Below are 21378 nucleotides of genomic sequence, written 5' to 3'. Positions count from 1 at the left end.
TGTCTACATTTGGCAAAGCAAGGTCTCTCACCATATCTGTTTTCTCTGCATACTTTTCACTCCAGAAGACATAGCTGTGCCCTACAATCCACACTGTGAACATCTTCAAAGGAGAACTGGATGCACTCAGGAGGTGTCTTTCAGTAGAATGGCAATATGAAAAGAAAGACAGTTTGGAAATGGAGGCATACATATTTTTTTAAAACAAAAAGAACTGATTGGCTGTTTCATACCATTCTAGAATAAAAACTAGGCTGTATGTGAAAATTAATAGAAGCATGTTTTGTATTGGTACAAAAAAATGTGTAACCAAAGAACAGTACTATGGATTTGCTGTTAGGTTTGAAAAGGCAAGCACTCTTGCTCTGGGGAATTGAAACATTGTGTGTCGAACTTCTGACCTAACTGCACACAGCAGTGTTCCATGAGCTGTTGCTATGGTAGCAGGCAGAAGTCAAGTTGGGGGAAGGGTACTAGGCAGAAGTCAAGTTGGGGGAAGGGTACTTTTGGAAAAGGGTTGGTTTTCAACCAATAGAAATGTGTGATTACATTTGAAAAAAAGGGGGAAGCACTGAGATTTGAAACTTACATGTATATGTGTGGAAAAATAGAGGGAAAGTTTGCCATTATCTGGTTCTGCTGAGAGGAGAGAGGTGAACACAACAGAGATCCTGGCTCTGATAATCTGCTGTTTGAGTGTCACATTTCTTTCACAACTAACTCATTTTAAAGGTGAGTTTACAGTTTGAGAGGGTATGTATGTGGTAACTTAAGAAATGAATAATAGAAATGGGAATTGTTTTTGTTGTAGTTACACATGGTGGTTTCATAATGTGTCAGTCTGTAAAAAGTGATTTACACTTGCCCCGAAAAAAAAAGAGCAGTAAGTGTGCTTTCAAAATGGCAAAGAAATTTCGTTTTGGGACTAATGTGAAAACATGACTCTGTGTGCATAGAAGAATTATAGGCAGAGATTTATTGCGTCTTGCTCTGGTGATTTCACAGTTGCATTAGATGGAAAGGGGGAGCGAATTTTTGGGGGAAGAAGCAGAGGCTTAGCACACACCCATGTGCTTGCCACGTATAGTCATGCACAGTATTTAGAAGCGAGTGGGGTTTTCAGGTTTAAGTCTGTAATGCAAATACATTCAGCATCACTAAGGCTGGTTGCCCTTGCTGGAGTGTAGGCAGTCACAGAGAATACACATGGTGGTGGTCTGAAAAAAAAACAGCTTGGACATGTGCAATTAAATACATTTTAAAAAAAGGTTTCATATGGTGTCATAATGTGTCAGTCTGTAAAAGTGATTTACACTTGCCCCGAAAAAAAAAAGAGCAGTAAGTGTGCTTTCAAATTGGCAAAGAAATTTCGTTTTGGGACTAATGTGAAAACATGACTCTGTGTGCATAGAAGAATTATAGGCAGAGATTTATTGCGTCTTGCTCTGGTGATTTCACAGTTGCATTAGATGGAAAGGGGGAGCGAATTTTTGGGGGAAGAAGCAGAGTCTTAGCACACACCCATGTGCTTGCCATGTATAGTCATGCACAGTATTTAGAAGCGAGTGGGGTTTTCAGGTTTAAGTCTGTAATGCAAATACATTCAGCATCACTAAGGCTGGTTGCCCTTGCTGGAGTGTAGGCAGTCACAGAGAATGCACATGGTGGTGGTCTGAAAAAAAAACAGCTTGGACATGTGCAATTAAATACATTTTAAAAAAAGGTTTCATAATGTGTCAGTCTGTAAAAGTGATTTTCACTTGGCCCGAAAAAAAAAGAGCAGTAAGTGTGCTTTAAAAATGGCAAAGAAATTTCGTTTTGGGACTAATGTGAAAACATGACTCTGTGTGCATAGAGGAATTATAGGCCGAGATTTAATGTGTCTTGCTCTGGTGATTTCACAGTTGCATTAGATGGAAAGGGGGAGTGAATTTTTGGGGGAAGAAGCATAGTCTTAGCACACACCCATGTGCTTGCCATGTATAGTCATGCACAGTATTTAGAAGCGAGTGGGGTTTTCAGGTTTAAGTCTGTAATGCAAATACATTCAGCATCACTAAGGCTGGTTGCCCTTGCTGGAGTGTAGGCAGTCACAGAGAATACACATGGTGGTGGTCTGAAAAAACAGCTTGGACATGTGCATTTAAAAAAATCAAAAAAAGGGGTTTCATAATGTGTCAGTCTGTAAAAGTGATTTCTAATTGTAAAAAGTGTTTTTCACTTGGCCCGAAAAAAAAAGAGCAGTAAGTGTGCTTTCAAAATGGCAAAGAAATTTCGTTTTGGGACTAATGTGAAAACATGACTCTGTGTGCATAGAGGAATTATAGGCAGAGATTTAATGCGTCTTGCTCTGGTGATTTCACAGTTGCATTAGATGGAAAGGGGGAGCGAATTTTTGGGGGAAGAAGCAGAGTCTTAGCACACACCCATGTGCTTGCCGTGTATAGTCATGCACAGTATTTAGAAGCCAGTGGGGTTTTCAGGTTTAAGTCTGTAATGCAAATACATTCAGCATCACTAAGGCTGGTTGCCCTTGCTGGAGTGTAGGCAGTCACAGAGAATACACATGGTGGTGGTCTGAAAAAAAAACCGCTTGGACATGTGCAATTAAATAAATTTTAAAAAAAGGTTTCATAATGTGTCAGTCTGTAAAAGTGATTTTCACTTGGCCCGAAAAAAAAAGAGCAGTAAGTGTGCTTTCAAAATGGCAAAGAAATTTCGTTTTGGGACTAATGTGAAAACATGACTCTGTGTGCATAGAGGAATTATAGGCAGAGATTTATTGCGTCTTGCTCTGGTGATTTCACAGTTGCATTAGATGGAAAGGGGGAGCGAATTTTTGGGGGAAGAAGCATGAAATCAGATGTATTTTGGAGTTATTTGAGATATAATATTGTGATTATACTTCTGAAACAAACATATCAGACGGTATTTTAAAGAAATAAGTATTGGTATTAGATGATATTTTTTTACAATATTATGCATTTCTATAATGTAAAGTTTAAGTAAAAAAAGAATCAGGGCTTTTTTAATACAATCTTTGTGATTGGTTTTTTTTTTTGCCCGCTGTAAAATGATGAATGCAATTGCTTTCACAATTTATAGTGAAATGCAATATATTCTGAAAACAGCAAAAATAAGGCAAAAATATTTTTTGGTAAAAAATGTAAATATGTGTACTGTATTATAAAATGTTTAAAAAATATTAATACTTTTTTCTTTTTTTCCAGATAGATTTAGAAAATTTTCGAAAACTACAAACATTTTTAAAACTATTTTTTAAAAAAAGAAATGAATAAATATTTTTTCAGTGAGTATGGTAAGTCAATAATAATAATTGTAGTCTCTCAAGGACAATGTAATGTGATAAATGATTTTTAGTGTTTTTTTAAAAAAATGATAAAAGGTACGCGCACCGTACGCGTACGGTAAAAAAAAATAAAAAAAAGTTTTTAAAAACATTTGTAAAAAAAAGATGAAAGATAAGGTTGGCTCTTAAAAGAACCGTTGTGTTCATGCAGGGACAGAGGAAAGGAAGCATGGGAAAATCATTCAAAGCTACAAATGTGCTGATCTATTTTGTTGTTCACTAGGGAAACACTGGTCTCCCTATGGCAAATTAGACCTTTACAAAATGTGCAATGAATATCAACCTTCCGAAATCGAAGGTTCATTTCCAGAGGGCCAGCAAAAGGAGATTCTCCCCCCACAGATGAAGGGCTCACCTGACCTGCAGAAGAAGGAGTAAGCCCTGCAGATGATGGTCCAGGCTGAGCTGCTGTGGATGTACTGGCTCGTCTTTCTGAAGAGTTACCTCCAAAAAGATGACCATGTGTCCTTCCGTGTACATCCTGGAGGTGCCTCTTCATGGTGTGATTCCCAAAGGAATACTTCCTGTTAGGATTACCTCTAGAAAGTACACGCTTACACAGACAGCAAGTAACTAAGGGTGCATTCACCTTTTGCTGGCCTTCTGGAAAAGTAAAATAATCCCAAACATAAGAAGGCTTTTGTTTCCTCGATCTCTGCCTCAAGACAGTGCTGCTGGTGCTAGGCTCACTCTCAGAAGAGCTCTGCTGTTCTGCCATCGTATCCCAAAGACAAACCAGCTCCTTCTCCCAAGGGATCACAAGCAGAAATGAGGGGAATGGGTGTGGTGTAGGAGAGTTCTAGAACTGAAAGTAGTTTCAACCAATCAAAAGTTGTGTTTCATGATCACATGACCTACCGTACGCTTACGGTACGCTTACGGCAAAAAGTACGCATGCGCGTAAAAAAGACACGCGCTTCCGCGCATGCGCATAACAGTCACTCCCCGGCACTTCCGCGTAACGTGCGCGTGTGGCGTAAGCGCGCACGCGTCCCACGCGCAGTTCGCGCGGCTACGCAAAGTGCGTAACTATACGCAAGCAGCGTAGATAGATGACGGACGTTGCGTAAACCGTACGCTTACCGTGAGCTTACGGTACGCGTACTATAAAAAAATTTAAAAAAAAAAAAAAAACTGGAAATAAATTTTACATGTTTATTTTAAAAAATATATTAAAAAAAAAATATTTAAGGATTTTTAAAATTTAAGCATAGTCTTTATAAAAGGTAAGAAAAATAAATTAAAAATATGTTTGAAAAAAATGAAGAATAAAAAAAAAATTAGCATTTAAAAAACCTTGCAAATTCACTGAAAAAACCATGGGTTTCACACACGTTATAGTTAGGAATTAGCATTTAAAAAACCATAGAAATTCAGTGAAAAAACCATAGGTTTCACACATGTTATAGTTAGCTGGACATTTTACTCGTAAAAAACCAATGAAATTGCCCCGTTATAGTTAGTTCAGCTAACTATAACTCGCGCGCCCGCAATGCACTGCTGATGACGTCACATATTACATCACTCATGACATGGTCAGTGACATCACTCATGACATCACTGATGACATCTCAAATGACATCACTGATGACATCACTGATGACATCATCCAGTGAATGTGTGTTTTTATGAAAATTAAATATGTTTTATAAATGTATATCTCAAGGTCGATGGAAGAATAAATGGGTATATAAGTGTCTAAATGGATGATTAGTTTTTGAAAAATTGATTGTGTAACTGACTGATTAAGTGTATCATAGTGAATACATGGCTTAGTGAGTAATGTTTAAATATGTAAATATCTGTATCAGTCTCTCAGTTTGTGTATAAGTGGCTGCATGGGTTGGTGAGTAGCTACATGGGTGTCTATATAGGTTATTAGTTGTTTTTTTGAGTATCAGTCTGAGTGTCTGTATGGTTCGGTGGGGGGTATTACGTAGTGCATAGGTGCATGAATGAGTGACTCACTGTTTGTATGTGTTGAAGACAGCATGTGTGCAGGACTGTATGGGTGGATGAGTGTGTGTATGGGTGTGTTAGTGAGTGAATGACTGTCTCAATAGTGTCTTCAGGAGTAACTACATATGTTTTAAACTAGTATATGTGACTATTGGTGTATATATGTGAGTATATGTGAGAGGGAGAGATTGAAAGAGTTCCTGTATGAATAAGTATGTGTTTCTATAAGTGATTGTTTAAAAGACTAAGTATGTGTAAGTTTCCGTAGAAGTAAGTGTGGTGTTGTGTGTATAACTGTATATGCAGGTGAATGTATGTTTGATTCTTTATTAGCATGAGTGACTATGTGTGTGAGTAACTCTATGGATGAGTGGCATTATGTAACAGGATGTATAGGTGTATGAGTACATATGATGAGTGAGTACATGTATGAGTGACTGTATAGGACTGTTGGTGAATGAGTGGATGTGTATGTGGATCTTAGAATTACTGAAGAGGTTGTTGTAACTGGTATTGGTATGTCCATTGTTTTGAAAATTTTAGTCTCTATTTTTGAATGTGTGTATCAAAGCTTATATTAAGGTGAGAGGAGGTCTGCCACTCTATCACAAGGATGATGTCATCAGTGATGTCATCAGTGATGTCATTTGAGATGTCATCAGTGATGTCATGAGTGATGTCATGAGTGATGTCACTGACCATGTCATGAGTGATGTAATATGTGACGTCATCAGCAGTGCATTGCGGGCGCGCGAGTTATAGTTAGCTGAACTAACTATAACGGGGCAATTTCATTGGTTTTTTACGAGTAAAATGTCCAGCTAACTATAACATGTGTGAAACCTATGGTTTTTTCACTGAATTTCTATGGTTTTTTAAATGCTAATTCCTAACTATAACGTGTGTGAAACCCATGGTTTTTTCAGTGAATATATATATACACTGAAAGAAAAAATTGTCATGACATTGAAGGGATCATTCCTTCCTACCTTTAGTCTTTAGGTTTTCTGTTTTCTATTGCCAATAAAAGCCTTTCTCGCATCTAAAAAACAGGAATCCTTACACAATTTCAGTGAGCATGCCATCTCTTCAAATGCTGGATTACAGCAATCAATAGTTGAAGGAGACAAGGTAGGATTCGCAAATAGCTGGCACAACGCTATACAATTTTAATAACCTTTTGTCTGTTTGCTCAACAAATAAAATGCGTGAATTCTTGCTTCTCTTTTTAAACAGTCAAAGAAGGAGTGGAGATAACGTGTTTGAATGGCCCTCCAATGATGTGCAGAGTTAATACTTGGTGATGTTCGATTTAGTCCTGGCAGAAGTCCCAAAAAAAGGACAAGGACTGAAACACGTTGACACATAGGGCACTAATCTAGAAAATAATATGAATTGAAAAATTACTTTAAAATTAACACATTAATTAATGTAAAATACATCTAATTACAAACATAGTAAGAAGAGCCAATAATCAAAAAACTAAACCCAAATGTAGAGTTTAGGTGTTCTATACTAGAAACTTTTAAAGTATTTGTATTTCAATGTGTGATTTTTTTTTGTTTTAAATAAAAAATAATGTCACAATCCACTAAAGTAAAGCGTTTCACTTGGTTTACACTGGTTCTCATAGGTCCAATCAAAAGTATTTTTGAGTTTACTGATTAAAGAACATACAATAGTAAAAGGGACACTATTCAGAAAGGTAAATTTGGTTGCAAACTTAAGTTTGAAACCAAATCTACATTTGTTATGCCTACCAGGAATCTGCATTGGGATGCCAGGCAGACGTAAATTTATTTCCTAGAGTGGATTTCTACGCCATTAATACATGTGAATCTGCAGTAGTAAATTCTACTGGGTGGGGGTAAATAGTTGGTGTTCCAATGTGTATATCACTTTAAAGCTTAGGAATGCTCAAAAACCTGTTTGTAAGGATTCGAAAGCTCCACCTTGGAAATTGTTAGAGATTTACTCCAGCCAAGGTTTGAAGTAATTACTGTTCAGTGGTGAAAGAGGAACGGACTACCCACGGATTTAATGAGGGCGTAGTAGAAGGGCTTTCTCTACAGAAAAAATGTTTGCCCTGCAGAGGACAAAAAAGTGTGCAAGTGTGCACAGGAAGCTCCATTCCCCCTGTGCTGAGTTCTCCGCTATGGAACAGGCACTCTTGCAAAAAGTCACATGACATTCCATTGAGTGCACCTGGAAACCTATGCATGGCTTTCCAGTGGTACTACTTGGAAGTAAATCAGGCAGAGGTGGTCTCTGCCACTGCTTATCTGTTTTTCAGACCCGAGATTGGCAGAAAATCATTTTTAGATGGACACACTATTTAAAAAGCTGTGTGAGGTTTTTATTCGGTAATGCTGTGTGACACATTCCACATATTCCTGAAAATATATTTCTCTCAATCACTTCCTCTAAGTATACACATAATGTCTTTATAACATCTGCATTCAACTTCCATGGGTCAGCGGATGTGCCGGATTAGAGACACTGCAAAGTCAATTTATCCGCTGTAGAGATAGCTTCTTACAGAGTAAGTTGATGTCAGAAAAGAAGCAAGGAGAGAGAGAAGATAGTTTACACACAATTTCTCAGGCTTTCATAGATCATGGTCAGCTGTGAGCCCTGCACCGACCGGTTGAACCATCCAGTTAATTTCACACCAAGGCCCACCCCAGTGGTTTGTTATCTGTTTGTATAAAAGTCTTTAGTCAGTACGTGGCTCTATCAGAGCATCATCTTTCAAGTTTTCTAATTGTAGAAAATGGCAAAGTGGGGGATATCCATCTTATGTTTCCAAATCCTGAGGTGATAATACTCTGAAAATAAGAGAGGTGACCATAATGGAGGACAGAATTCTGTATCAGCCCACCACAGTGCTTCTACGGACAGAACTTTCACATACAGCACACTCTGACTCGCCAGGTTCTGCACCACCCGACCTTCTATACACAGTCGACCATGCAGTCATTCATTACATCTCCCAGTAGTAGCCTGCTTGAGAGGATTTAGCACAGCAGCTCAGGCCACCTCAAACACCATCACATTGCTCGTCTTGTATCTCAGAGTACATTTATAAAAACCCATCCATCCTTGGAAAAAGAATCTCAAGTGTCACAATAATATAAAACAAAGTAAGAAATTGAGAACTGCACTAAGCAACATATTCAGATTCTGCTTTCAAAATCTATTTGTTTTAGCTGTGTTTGTGACACTGACCTTCCTGAGCGTTACTTCCAAACCTGCTAAAAGTACCTAGAAGGAATGTACTTCACAGTGTGCATTATGCAGCTGAATCATACGACACAACAAAACTGCCCTCCAGAAGGACCAGCAGATGCGTAACAAAGGCTGCTTGAGTAATGATGCCCATCATCAGCACCTTAAGCAAAGGTCCTCCTGACCAATAAGAGAATTGCAAGCCTAGCTAGTGCCAGGATATTAACAGGCATGATAAGAGCCATATGTACTTGAGCAACCTAGAGATTATAGAAAATGAGTAACACACTCAACCAATGTTGCAATCTAATATGGGGCTGTCAGCAAGGTGACTCACAGGAATACCTGAGGGGTTTTGTGAAGCCAAAAAGCCTCGGCTCAACAAACAAGGTAACACAAACATTCAGTAAAACATTAGTACATCATATCAGGGTCCAAAAACAAATAATGCATCATTTGGCTGAGCTGAACAAGACTGAGTAGACATGTTGTGCCAGTGAGTAATTCTTACTGTACTGTGAGTAAAGGAAGTGACTTTAGTACATTGTGTGTGTGCAGAGGAGCATTGTAGTACTGTGTGCCAAGCACTCTCATTCCACTATCACCACCACCACAAGAGACCGGGGCAGGGAGGTGAGCCTTACTTTGCCTGTTTGCTTAGGAGTGTTACATTCACGTTTCCGAGCACCAGCCTTAGGTACAACCTGCAAGAAGAGAAGCAACACAGGATCAGTGCCTACTTCTGCCGTGCTACCTATGCATTTATCAGAATGTATTCAGCTTCAATGGTTTGTACCAAACGTTTCCATTCAATCAGCCTCCAAACGTCTTCCTGCACTTGTTAGTGTCCAACTGTATCCTCAATGTGCTACAGCGCTCTTCCGTTATCTTACACCGCTCTTGCTCTTAGTCTGTTGCATACTCTTTGATTTCTCACATACTCTTTGATTTCTCGCATATTCTTTGATTTGCCTTACAATGCTTTAATGTCTTGCGTCTAACGGAGCAGATTAAAGCAATTTTGGCTTCTACAATGTAGGGAATCATGCTTTCCCCAGTAATACTGCAAACCTGGCTTAAAGACACGATTCAGAGGTCCTTTCCCCTTCTGGTTCAATATTCATTTAGTGAAGGTAGAGACAGGTGTTAATTGTGATGCCTATGCTGCAAATGCTTTAATTATCTTTAAATTGTTCCCAATGCACAAGCATTTTCCTTATAAAACAAGCACAGATTCTGAGTGGATACTAGTAAGCCCATCTTAAGCCATACCCACTTTCTCTACGATCCAGCCGGAATGAATGATCCCGTCCTCACCAGAAATTCAGTCCCACAATCTAACACTTTCCCACCATATTTCTCATTGACACATTTTTCTCACGGTCAGTTTTTTTATCCACTTGCATTCTATTCCTCCTTTCTCACCGGAGGTTCAAGACACCTCTTATGTCTAATCATGCGAGTTATCCAGCTTCTACTACACAGGCGCTGTACTGACTTCGAGGATACAGGCGCACCTGGCAGAACCAGATTTCTTACCGGATTTGCATCTTCCACCCACCTAACTCATGTGTCTCATATCTCGTCATCTTCGATCCAGCCTTCATCCTCACACGGTACAGTTCCAGATCTAGTCTTGTATCCAACCCCCTTTTTAATATAGATGCACCCACCACCCTAACTCTTTAAATGAGATCCCTCCTAAGGATCAGTTCTCTTACCCATTTTCTTTCGGGAGGAAAGCTTCCATCTCAAAGAAGGTGCTTTGGCGCTCTTTGATAAGAACCTCAATCTCTTTGATTTCCTTCGAGTCATCTCCAGGGGACGTCTTGCACCTAGGAAAATGAGAAAAATTGAGGTTCACACAGCCAACATTCACCTGCTCCCTTTTACAGCTCTATACTATCGTAAATCTGCTAGCTCAGCATATACCAAATGTTACCTTTGAACCGGTATAGAGAAATATGGCAAGAAATCACCAAGATACCATGTTCTGTGTGATTAACCATTAGCTCACGATTAGTGCCCCGACATCTCTAAGCTTACAAATTGCTGTAAATGCTGGCCAGTGCCTGAGACAATGGAAGACGATGCAGGCACGGAGAGTAGGTGAGGTTTGTTTAATATAAAAACAAGCAGACACAAGTTCAACCCTTCAATGGAGCAATGCTGACCAACTGCCTCCTCACCTCAAACCAACATACTACCACATTACCACTCTCACCACATATATCAAATGCATTCTACCCTCCAGGATTCCACTCATCAGCATCTTCACTGCTATTCCAGCAGATGGCACAACACATGCAAGCAAAAAGGAGTAACTGCTGCCATTTCTGCAAAGGCCCCTCGCTCAGGCACATCCAAAGATCTGATCAGCATCAACTTTCAGTTCTCTAAAACAAAAACTAGATAGTGTTGGAACATATGCTGAAAGGTTCGTAGTTTCTGGTCTCACCAACAATGGTCTGCACACGAAGGTAGATTCAAGGTACAGCCATAGCCCACAAAAACCATGCTGTGTCTGATCATAGTTGATCACTGTTTAATCTTTTATCAACATGATTATATTACTACCTGTAAGAACCTCGTGGTTTGCATTTCCACTTTTCTTTGGATTGCAGGATCGCTGCCTACACTTACACTCCAATACCATTGTTCTGGCATTTTCAAGCAGAAAAATACTTACTGACACAAAACACTGCCAAAAGCAACACTCATTAAAGTAAGAGCCTGCAGCCAAGGAAGCAATCCTCCAGGCAGTTTAAAACCATATTTCGAAACCTCAAATTGGGTATTTTTTTCTAAAGAGTTTTTTTTCCAAGTATGAACTGGAAATGTAGCCAGGGCTTAAGTATGGTAATTTTACATGCACTGGGATGGCTAGAAACAGGCATTTTCTATTACTAGTGTCATAAAAGTGAAGGAGAGTGAGCATGCTAAGGGGAAGGATTCGGGTTGCGTTCCCAAGTTATGTCTGCGTTAAAAAAAACATTAAATGCATTGATGTTTTAGGTAAAAGTGCAAACTGAGGGTTCCAGCCTCTGAGCATCATCTCTTTCAAGAGGATTTAAAACCGTCACAGAAGTTGCTTTGTGCCCACCATTGACAAATTATAGAATGAAGCATCTTAGTCAGGTTTCATTAAATGTAAAGTGGCATTCGAGAAAGGGCTGCAGTTGGCTACAGCAACACTGCGATACTAAGTATCTTGCTAGTCAATGAGTAGAGCACGGAGCGGGACCAAGACTCACGAGAAAGTACTCTAGAAGTCTAAAAGAGAAAGATTAGGAAGCAAAATTCAGGGGAAAAGTCAAACCCCTAACATTAGTGTTACCGGAAGGGTAGCCAGAGGAACGCCATTGGAGCATCTATGGATTCAGGTAGAAAATGGAACCTTGACCGGATTATGATATAGATCTGTGGCTGGAGATTACCCAGAATCTGCAGACCAAGCTCACCATTATCAGGTGTGGATCATCATGATGGCCATCATTGATCATCATCATCTGCTTTGAAGGTAAGGAAAGGAGAAAACGCTAAACGTTTGGAGCAGAAGAGATCATCAGCTAATAAGATTGGAAGAGCAGGTCAATGGCCGGAGTCTTATTCTAAGAGACCACTGCAGTGAGTGACAGTGAGATGACAGAAAGACAGAAGGGTAGGAGCAGAACACTCCCATCTGTATTATGAAACCACCCTTATTTGATGTTATAAATATTTAAAGCGCAATGGCTACCCCAAAAGGAAGCGTCCACGTGCTACGATTGTCCTGGGAGAACATCCACGCAAAATTGGAAAAGAAAAACCACCTAAACGAGAAGGAAACTAAGACTAAGCCAGGAGCAAGAAAAGGGCCACGCAGCAGTCTCTACCAGTATCAAATTAGGTCAGCCTGTACAACCAGATCTTAAGATTCCTCCTGTTCTAATGTTTTTTGCCTCAGGTGAAGGGGCAGAGTGCTCCACAGCTTTGAGGCTCGGAAACCAAAAGGAATATCCACCCGTATGAGTTCTCTTTGTAATGGGGACCGCCGTCAATGTGGTGCCCGTCTACCTAAGCCTTTAACTGGGTTGGTAGGTTATCACTAAAGGGAAGATATACCGGGAACCTTTGCCATTAAAGATTGTATGGCAGAGGCACATGGCTATAAAGGATATTCTTTTGCTCAGCGGCAGCCAGTGTAGTCTGTCAAGTGCTGGGCCAGAGATTTTGCAATAGACGTGCTCCTGCATTTTGCACACTCTGCAGTTTTTGTAGTTTGCCCTGTGTAGCTCCGATACAGAGTATGTTACAATTGTCCAGTCTGGACATAACGAGAGCCTGGAGTATTATTTCCCTGGCAACTATGGGGAGGAGGCCAGTAATTATTGACAGTAGTGCTAAAACATTTTCCGGCCAAGCAGGAGATTCCTAATTCTTTCACTTTGGACTTGGGGGCTGAGCTAGAACCAAGTGCATCAGGCTGATAACCACACAGAGGGTTGTTTAGCAACAATAAGTACCTCTGTTTTTTTGGCACTGAGCTTGAGGCTTTATTATGACCTTTTCTTTGACCTATTTCCAGGATGATGAAGCACTCTGAAGTGACCAAAGGGCAACTTATACGCACTGTACAAAACAGTGAATAAGTGAATACTTCCCTTCATCAGTGACATTAAGGGGAAACAGAAGTTGTGTACTTTGTGTGAAAACTGAAGTAGGGCAACGGCCATAACTCACCAGTTATTACAAAAGGAGAGAAAGACAGAAAGACAGTGTTCAGCAACTCGGGGATCCGCCGCAACAAAAGCAAAGAGAAAACACACGACCTACAGCACACTTGGAAGGCTCACTGGCACTGCTCACAGCCTAAATATTGCCTCATATATCAGAAAATTCACAAGAAAGGTCTGGAGCTCAACCAAGCTATTACTTCTCAAAGGCCTCACATCGTGATGATAATTCCCGGGGCTTGGTTAGTAAAGACCTCTTTACTCTGCTCATTAGCAGTAAAAACAAAATTATAATTGAAACACCACAACATACCCCAGTAGGTACAATATAGATATCACAGAATACCATGCACACATCCCTCGCCCTAGTCAGTGTTAAAGATAGCCAATATCGGACGGTGTTTCTCTTTTTTGCTGCTCGTTCCCCAAAATAGGAAGACTGCAATTAATATCTGTTAAACCAAGGAACCTACCTTGTGATGAAACAGGTGCGAGTAACATTCAGTGCTGCCTGCCATTGCATTCATCTTTAATAACATTTATAAACCAGTTGAGCGGAAGTCCTTCCCAAAAATACATTGATTTGTCAGTAATAAACAAAGTGCCAAGCTCAAAGAAGAGAGACCATCCCAGATAAAGGTGCTATGTCATAGGTTTTAGAGTTTATCTGGAGCAGGATTGTGTCCCATTAAAACAGTTCCACAGGTTTCCCTTGGAGGAGGAGTTAGAGGGAAATCACCGCCGCCTCAGGCTGTGTCCGTTTGTAAAGTTCAGAACCAGAAGGGCCTTGAGATAACACCCATACGACCCCGCAGGCTGACCAATTCATCCCACCTATAGAGCCCCATGAAGGGCATGTTCCTGCAGCACCTGAGTTGCTGGAGGAGCCAGCGTTACGGTGGCTCCTGCTTGCAGGCGAACTGTCAGATACCGGGGAGAGGCCAGAGGAGACGCTAGTGGCTGACTGAGGACAGTGTCCCTCGGAGGCGCTGGGGAGAAGTCCATTCCCTTCCATTATTGCTGGTGATTGCTACCAGATTGCCCTACGGTGCAGACGCATAGATCACAGTGCTTGGCCCTGTCCAATCCAAGATGGTGGCCGGATCGAGTCAGCACAGGAGCTAAGGAGGTGTAGGTGAAGCCCAGGCCAGGCCAGGCGGAGTCTACTCGTTGGAGTGGGAAAAGGACCTGAGCCCCCAGCACGGGACGATGCTGGGAAGTAGGAGAGGACGCATAGAAGGGAACTTGACCAACAGATGACCAGTAGAAGTGGAGCAGCTTCAAGTGGGCGCTCCTGCTGACAGTGCTGTCCCCCGGAGCACACCTTTGGCTATATGACTGGCATTTGTGTGCGTAAAGGTCCATGAGTGAGGGACAACTCAAGGGCACCACTGACACCCATGGATTGCAGCTTGACTAATAACTGCAGCTGAACTCATGGACGATTTTAAAACATGTCACCACTATCCAGGATGAAGGTTGATTTTGGAGACAATCGAGTAGAGACTAGGAGACGGTCATGATTGCTTTGTAAACACAAAAAGCCAGCGTTGTCTGAGCTGTACTGTGTTAGGGCTGCCAGGAAACTCTAGAGGGACCATTGGGAAATGCCGAGTTGATTATTCCCGACTACCCCGGTGACTACAGATTGCTCCCAAGCCCTTGAACCTACCCGGTTTGTCTGGGCGGACGATATTGAAGGCTGGCAATGGACAGGCAAGGACAGAAGGAAAGTGGCAGCTACTGATTGCCAGGGCAGAGAAAATGGACCAGACTGGGTGGACAGTAGTTTAATTGCCATTAGGGAATCCAGGTGGGCACTGAAACCGACACTGAAGCAGTAGACCGTAACCAGCTTAGCGCTTACCAACTGAAACTAGGTTGAAAAAAGAACACTGGATGAACTTCAAACTGCAGTCCATGGGACCCAGAAGCAAACAGACATTATGAAGTGGAAGATTCGAACCCTGGAGGCCAATGATGAAGACAAAGAGAGACGATCCTGTCACAATAACCTGAGAAGAGTAGGGTTGCCGGAGCGAACGGAGAGCCACAATTTTACAAAATTTCTTGGAATGAGATTGCTGGAAAAGCTGACACGCAAATAGATACCTCCACACTTGACCACTGAGCAGGCGCATAAAGTTCTGGTGACCCCTCTGGCTCCTGGTGCGCCACTGCGCACAATAGTGGTCTAATTCTTGAATTAACGTGAGAGAGATTTTATATTGAAATTGGCTAGACTATCTGGACAATCAGAGACTGGTCATTTTTCTTGACTACACTGCAGCAGTTCAAGGTAAGTGCTGCTCATTTCTGGAGATGAAGCACAGATTCCTTCAACTGAAAACCAATTATATTTAAAAGTCAGGATAAATGATAAAACGATCTTCTCAGAACCGCGAGAGCCGTGAGACTGGACTAAGCAATGGCCACTAATAATGGCATACAGCTCACTTATCCTCAGGCCACGACCAAGGATATCAAGGAAAAAAAGTGCTGACTAGTTCCATACAACTGAACCTATGTTAGATCAAATAGAAGCTGCTAACAGGGATATGTTGAGTACAGTTAACAGTACTTGGTATGGTTCCAAGTAAAGGGACCACACAGGGCTCTGTATTTAAGTGCCTCGAGACACATGAGGATAAAGGGGGTGGACTTTGACTTTTCCCGCCCGGTGAGAAATTCCAATAACATTGGATGGGGTCATACCCCAAATCTCTTGCCGGAAAACTGAAAAACGATTAAGGCCAGAGTTTGGATGAGAGCAGATGTGATGGGATCCTGAGGAAACAGGTGATGGGGCCTCCTATCTTATTGCAGCAGTGGGGTATCAATAAAGAGTATTTTTTTTCTCTGTCCCTTCTCCTCGGTCACTGCATGCATATTGTGGGGGCGGATTGAGGGCCCTGGCTGGCAGCTCATTGTCAGCACCTCCTGGCACACAGCGGCTCGCTTTATCTGCCAAGTACACACAGCGGCTCATTTGGCTGTCAAGTTCTATGGATGGGTTTCCAACTGTGGGTTGATTGATATATGGCGTGTGATGTGTCCAGAGGAGAGTGTGTACTCATTATTCCCATGTCCATACATTACATACAAGAATTGATATATTTCTGTGTGACGCAATTCATCAAGGTATAGTTCCACACTCTGAATATTTAAGTAAGACTATATCAGATCATAGCCCAGTTAAGGTATCGTTCAAATGGGGAATATCTACTGCTAGAATAAAGGAGTGGCGTTTACAGCCAGCTGCACTACTGGATTCGCCATAAGGGCATACACAACTTTTCCACCATAACATACTGCAACCCCTGCTCATCAATACCCTCATTGCCATTTTCCAGGCAGCAGACACTGCAGCCTTCATCACACAAGTATGGCTCACCCCTACCTCATCACACATTGTTAATATCTCTCTAGATAGAACATACTGCACATTTAATCTCACACAAGGATGGCGACAGCCAGATAGTCTGCTACTCTTTCTAATCTCCCACTTCCTCTACGGGCCACCAGGACTGAGGGACTTTATTACTGAAGACCTGATCAACTTCTTCACAAACACATCTCACTTCACCTGCCCAGAGGCTACACACTACAAAGATGAAAGACCTCCTTTAATTGACCCAACACACCACCAATCACACCCATGGAATTTGTCCTCACAGGTCTCACATTACTTGAATATCACGCATTACATTTAGATCAGACACATCACCTAGCTGTCACAATCGCCACCTGTTACAACACAACCATTCATCACAGACAACACAAGCTCTTCAAACAAATACAATTCTTTTCAAAAACTATTAGCGCCCTTAATGGCCATTCCAACTGCACTCCACATTCAAGCATAGACCAGATGCACCACAAAACAGAGAACCATCAAGTCAAAGCCTTCCACTGCTGGTTGCACAGAATAGCTGAATTAACCAAAAGAATCACCGACAAACAACAAAAGCTCTTGTGCAACATCAACAGACTCCAACCAAGAATTGCTCAAAACACTCCAGCAACTGATTGTTTAAATCAAAGCAACCCACTTTAGAACTATCAGTTGCAGAAAGAAACAGGGGCAGAGTCTAACTGATGGCCATCAAACTGTTTCTGAATCCAATCGAAGACCCAGAAATATCATCCCCCCCAAGCCACTGGCCAACATTTGTTATCAAAACTAACAATTCTGAATCCTTTTTAATTCAGCACATACCACAATCATCAGACAAATCACCTGCAGAATAATGGCAAATGAACCACCTCTATTCCTCTCATGCTAAATGGTGACACTTCCATCTTGAATATACTGCACATCACCTTGTATAAAGTATTTTTCCCACTGCCATCATGAAATCCTTCACCAAAAATGCACTCAATTCTATGTTCCATAATAGAAAACCAAACCGGAAACACTGACATACCCCAAAAAGTGTTGTCATACACAATTGTGATTTACAACAACCTTAACGGTCAATGCTAAACATTTTATTCAACATTTAACAATTACATGACTCCATTACGCTTGAAAATATCAAGATAAAATGAATCAATATACTTACATGAAATATGTACTATTCAAAAAGAACATTCAAACAGCTAAAACCATACCCCTAAAACTTCTCATACAACACACATAATGATACTCAGACATATTGAAAACAAGAATCGGCAAAGCCAATGGGTCTCGCCTTTTCGACTACTGGCTTTGCCAATGCTTTTTGATGATGGAGAGCTGGATCGTCAAAGAGAAATGTTTTTGTGGAACATCAGCAAAAAAATTCAAAAAGGAAATAAAAACGCGAGAATGGTGGAGAACCCATGGCCGACCCTACTAACCTGAAGAACTACCAGACCATCTCTCTCCTCACTTTCGCTGCCAAAGTCACAGAGAGACTCGTGAACGCCCAGCTGACCACCTTCATCGAAGAAAACTCCATCCTAGATGCCTCCCAGTCCATATTCCACAGCAACCACAGCACCGAGACCACCCACCTCGCCGCCACTGACAACATCCGCATGCTACTCGACCGGGGACACACTGCGGCCCTCATCCTTCTAGACCTCTCTGCAGCCTTCGACACCGTCTCTCACCGCACTCTCGCAGAGTTCACGACGCATCGATACAAGGAGCCGCCTTCGACTGGATCCATTCCTTTCTCTCTGGCAGAACCCAGAGGATCAGACTCCCTCCCTTCCTCTCCGAACCCACCGGTATCAACAGCGGAGTGCCACAGGATCACCGCTCAGCCCCACCCTCTTCAACATCTACATAGCCCACCCTCGCCACCATCGTGAGACAGCATGGGCTCAGCATTGTATCCTACGCTGACGACACCCAGCTCATCCTCTCACTCACGAAGAACCCTGAAGACACCAGACTCTGCTTCCAGGAAGGAATGAAGAATGTGGCAGCCTGAATGAACGACAGCTGCTTGAAGCTCAACTTAGAGAAGACCGAGGTCCTCATCCTCGGACCCTGCACCTCCGCCTGGGACAGCACATGGTGGCCCTCCTCCCTCGGGAATCCACCCACTCCTACAGACCACGTTCGGCATCATCCTCGACTCCTCCCTCTCCATGAACCACCAGATCAACGCCGTCGCCTCCACCAGCTTCAACTGCATGCACATCCTCAGCAAGACCTTCAAATGGATACTCCCCGACTGCAGAAAGACCGGCACCCACGCACTCATAACCAGCAGACTTGACTACGGCAACGCCTTATACGCCGGAATCAACAGAGCCCTACTACACAAACTCGAGACCATCCAGAACGCCGCTGCCAGACTCGTCCTCGGAACGCCTCATCATGAACACATGACCCAACATCTACGAGACCTCTACTGGCTCCCATCGAGAAGAGTCACCTTCAAACTCCTCACCCACGCCTACAAATTCCTCAACATCGGACCCAAATACCTCAACGAGAGAGTTTCCTTCCACATACCCAAGAGGAACCCCAGTTCCGCCGACCTCGCCCTGGTAGAGGTTCCCCGCATCTGCAGAAACAGAACAGGCGGGAGAGCCTTCTACTACATTGCAGCCAGGACCAGGAACGAGCTCCCCGTGAACATCAGACGCTCCCCAACCCTGCACACGTTCAGGAAGGACCTCAAGACCTGGCTCTTCGACTTATCCGGAGCTGCCCTTCCCCTCTAGCGCCTTGAGACACCCGCGGTGAGTAGTGCACTTTATAAACCCTGATTGATTGTTTGATTGATACATTGCTTGCAGCTGTGTCAATATGCATATATGTGCATGTGTGATGACATATCTACATGCATGCGTCATCACGCATGTGCGAGCAAAGAGAACGATGCAGGCACCATTTTATTTACCATTCCGAGACGCCACTTGAAACAGTAAATACAAACTGAAATAGTTTTTTTTAAATCGGACAGGCCAGCAGCAAATGGCAGCTCTTAGGCCCCTGACAAACAAATTGAAAATAAATTATTTCCAGAAAGTGGGGATGGGGTTAGGGTGGGTTGCAGACACGTCAGTGTGGGAGCGGGAAGCCCGGGTGGAGAAAAAAAAATATGGACGACCTGGGGTGGAAGGGTGGAGTGAGCAACACCGACTTATCTGGGGAGCTGGCACACAAGAGAAAGCAAAAAGACACATCAACTCTCATGGAGCGCTTAAAGAAAAAGCTGTTCCCTGCCTGCGAGCAGTGGTCATACATTCAGATGGATGGTAAAGATGATTTGCCCCAGAGGAGGGACAAATACAAGCAAAGGAAGGAAAGAGTCTGAGTGAGATGCAAGCAAATAAGCGTGGCAAGAAAGCCAACCAATATTAAGCAATAGGCTGGCTCTATGCCGACTGTAAGGTTCTGGCAGTGTCCAAAAGAGGTCTTTTGACACCAAAGAGCAAAAAGCGACACCCAATAAAAGGACAGTATTGACGGCAAAGGAGCCTTCAGTATAGCCTCCCTTTTGTTTCTGTGAACAAATACCCACTTAGAACAGCATTTTTAAGAAGCCTCTATGTGGGAAAGGCAGGCGGGGGAAGCAAGTAACACACAGAAGAAGCAGATACAAGAGGATGTTGGGCAGGGGTAAAGGGCAAGTAGAGGAGAAGGAGGCGGGAGTGAGTTATGAGAGCCTGGCAGTGGAGGTGAATGACAAGCCCACAGGGGAAGAAGGGACTAGTGAAAGAGTGATACAATACGGGTGGTTGGGAGTGGGGACAAAGAGTGTACAGTAGAAGGAGAGCCAGGAGGGAGTGAAGCAAGTCAAATTGGAGGAACAGCAGCAGTGGACTGAGCAGGAAATAGTTGTAAGGAGGCTTCCAGGCACCACAATGCAAGCACTTGAGTAGAGGCGAACAATCACTAGCATTAGGTGGTAAATAAATACTTCACTGGCCTGACCCAAGGCATAATTGAAAAAAGTCACAATCCTGGCCTGACCCAAGGCATAATTGAAAAAAGTCGCAATCCAACGGCTGAAAGAGGTTGGTCAAAGAAAACCAATGGGTGAAAGGGGCGGACACTAAAACTCACTCTTATGTATATTGTAAGCAAAAGGTCTGTTTGATAGCTGTGCTGTCAAAACCTAGACTGCAGAATGGACTCAAAAATACATTTATACTAATCCTTGCATGTATGCTTATATCTAAACGATCCCTTCAATTGTCTAGTTTAGGAAAGTCCATATTGCAGCATAAGCATTAAACTACTTCTTTGGCAACAAGGTCCTTTGTGTGAGGTCTTCCAACCTCCTCTTTAGGGACCTATGGGTATTCTAACATGTAAACCTTGTTTTGGGGTTAGTTGCTCAATTTCCTGCTGAGTGTTCTAGCTGGATGTTTCACGGTTCCCGAATGTTTATTCACTTGCATTCATTTTGCCAGGGGCATTAGTGCAGCATGTGCATTGCCACCAGGCTTTTTTTTGCCTTACTGCTGGACTAAGGTTGGAGCCATTTCCCTCGCTTGCAAGACCCATGGCCCCTGGTGACATCACTGGGTTCTACAGTGGACAAGGAATTTTGGAGAGTCAGGAAATGCAAGTACGTGGTGATAAGGGATTTCCCAAGAGGTACTTTAATTTTGATATATGTTAGATAGTTTGTCCATGATGGGGAGAGTAAAGAT

The 21378-nt window shown here is 42.4% G+C and overlaps 1 protein-coding gene across 1 annotated transcript in view; it reads right to left on the bottom strand.

Moving 5' to 3' along the window:
* TMEM120A (transmembrane protein 120A) overlaps positions 1-21378 on the bottom strand; it is a 148324-nt gene that overhangs the window by 58297 nt on the left and 68649 nt on the right. The window contains exons 3-4 of the mRNA XM_085649615.1: positions 10279-10392; positions 9202-9261 (exon numbers count right to left, since the gene is read on the bottom strand). Coding sequence (XP_085505741.1) covers positions 9202-9261; positions 10279-10392 — 174 coding nt within the window. The remainder of the gene's footprint in view (positions 1-9201; positions 9262-10278; positions 10393-21378) is intronic.

Source organism: Triturus cristatus, chromosome 3_2 (genome assembly GCF_964204655.1).
Source record: "Triturus cristatus chromosome 3_2, aTriCri1.1, whole genome shotgun sequence".
Taxonomy (NCBI): Eukaryota; Metazoa; Chordata; class Amphibia; order Caudata; family Salamandridae; genus Triturus; species Triturus cristatus.
The sequence above is the reverse complement of the archived record's forward strand: the minus strand, read 5'-3'. Positions and strand labels throughout refer to the sequence as shown.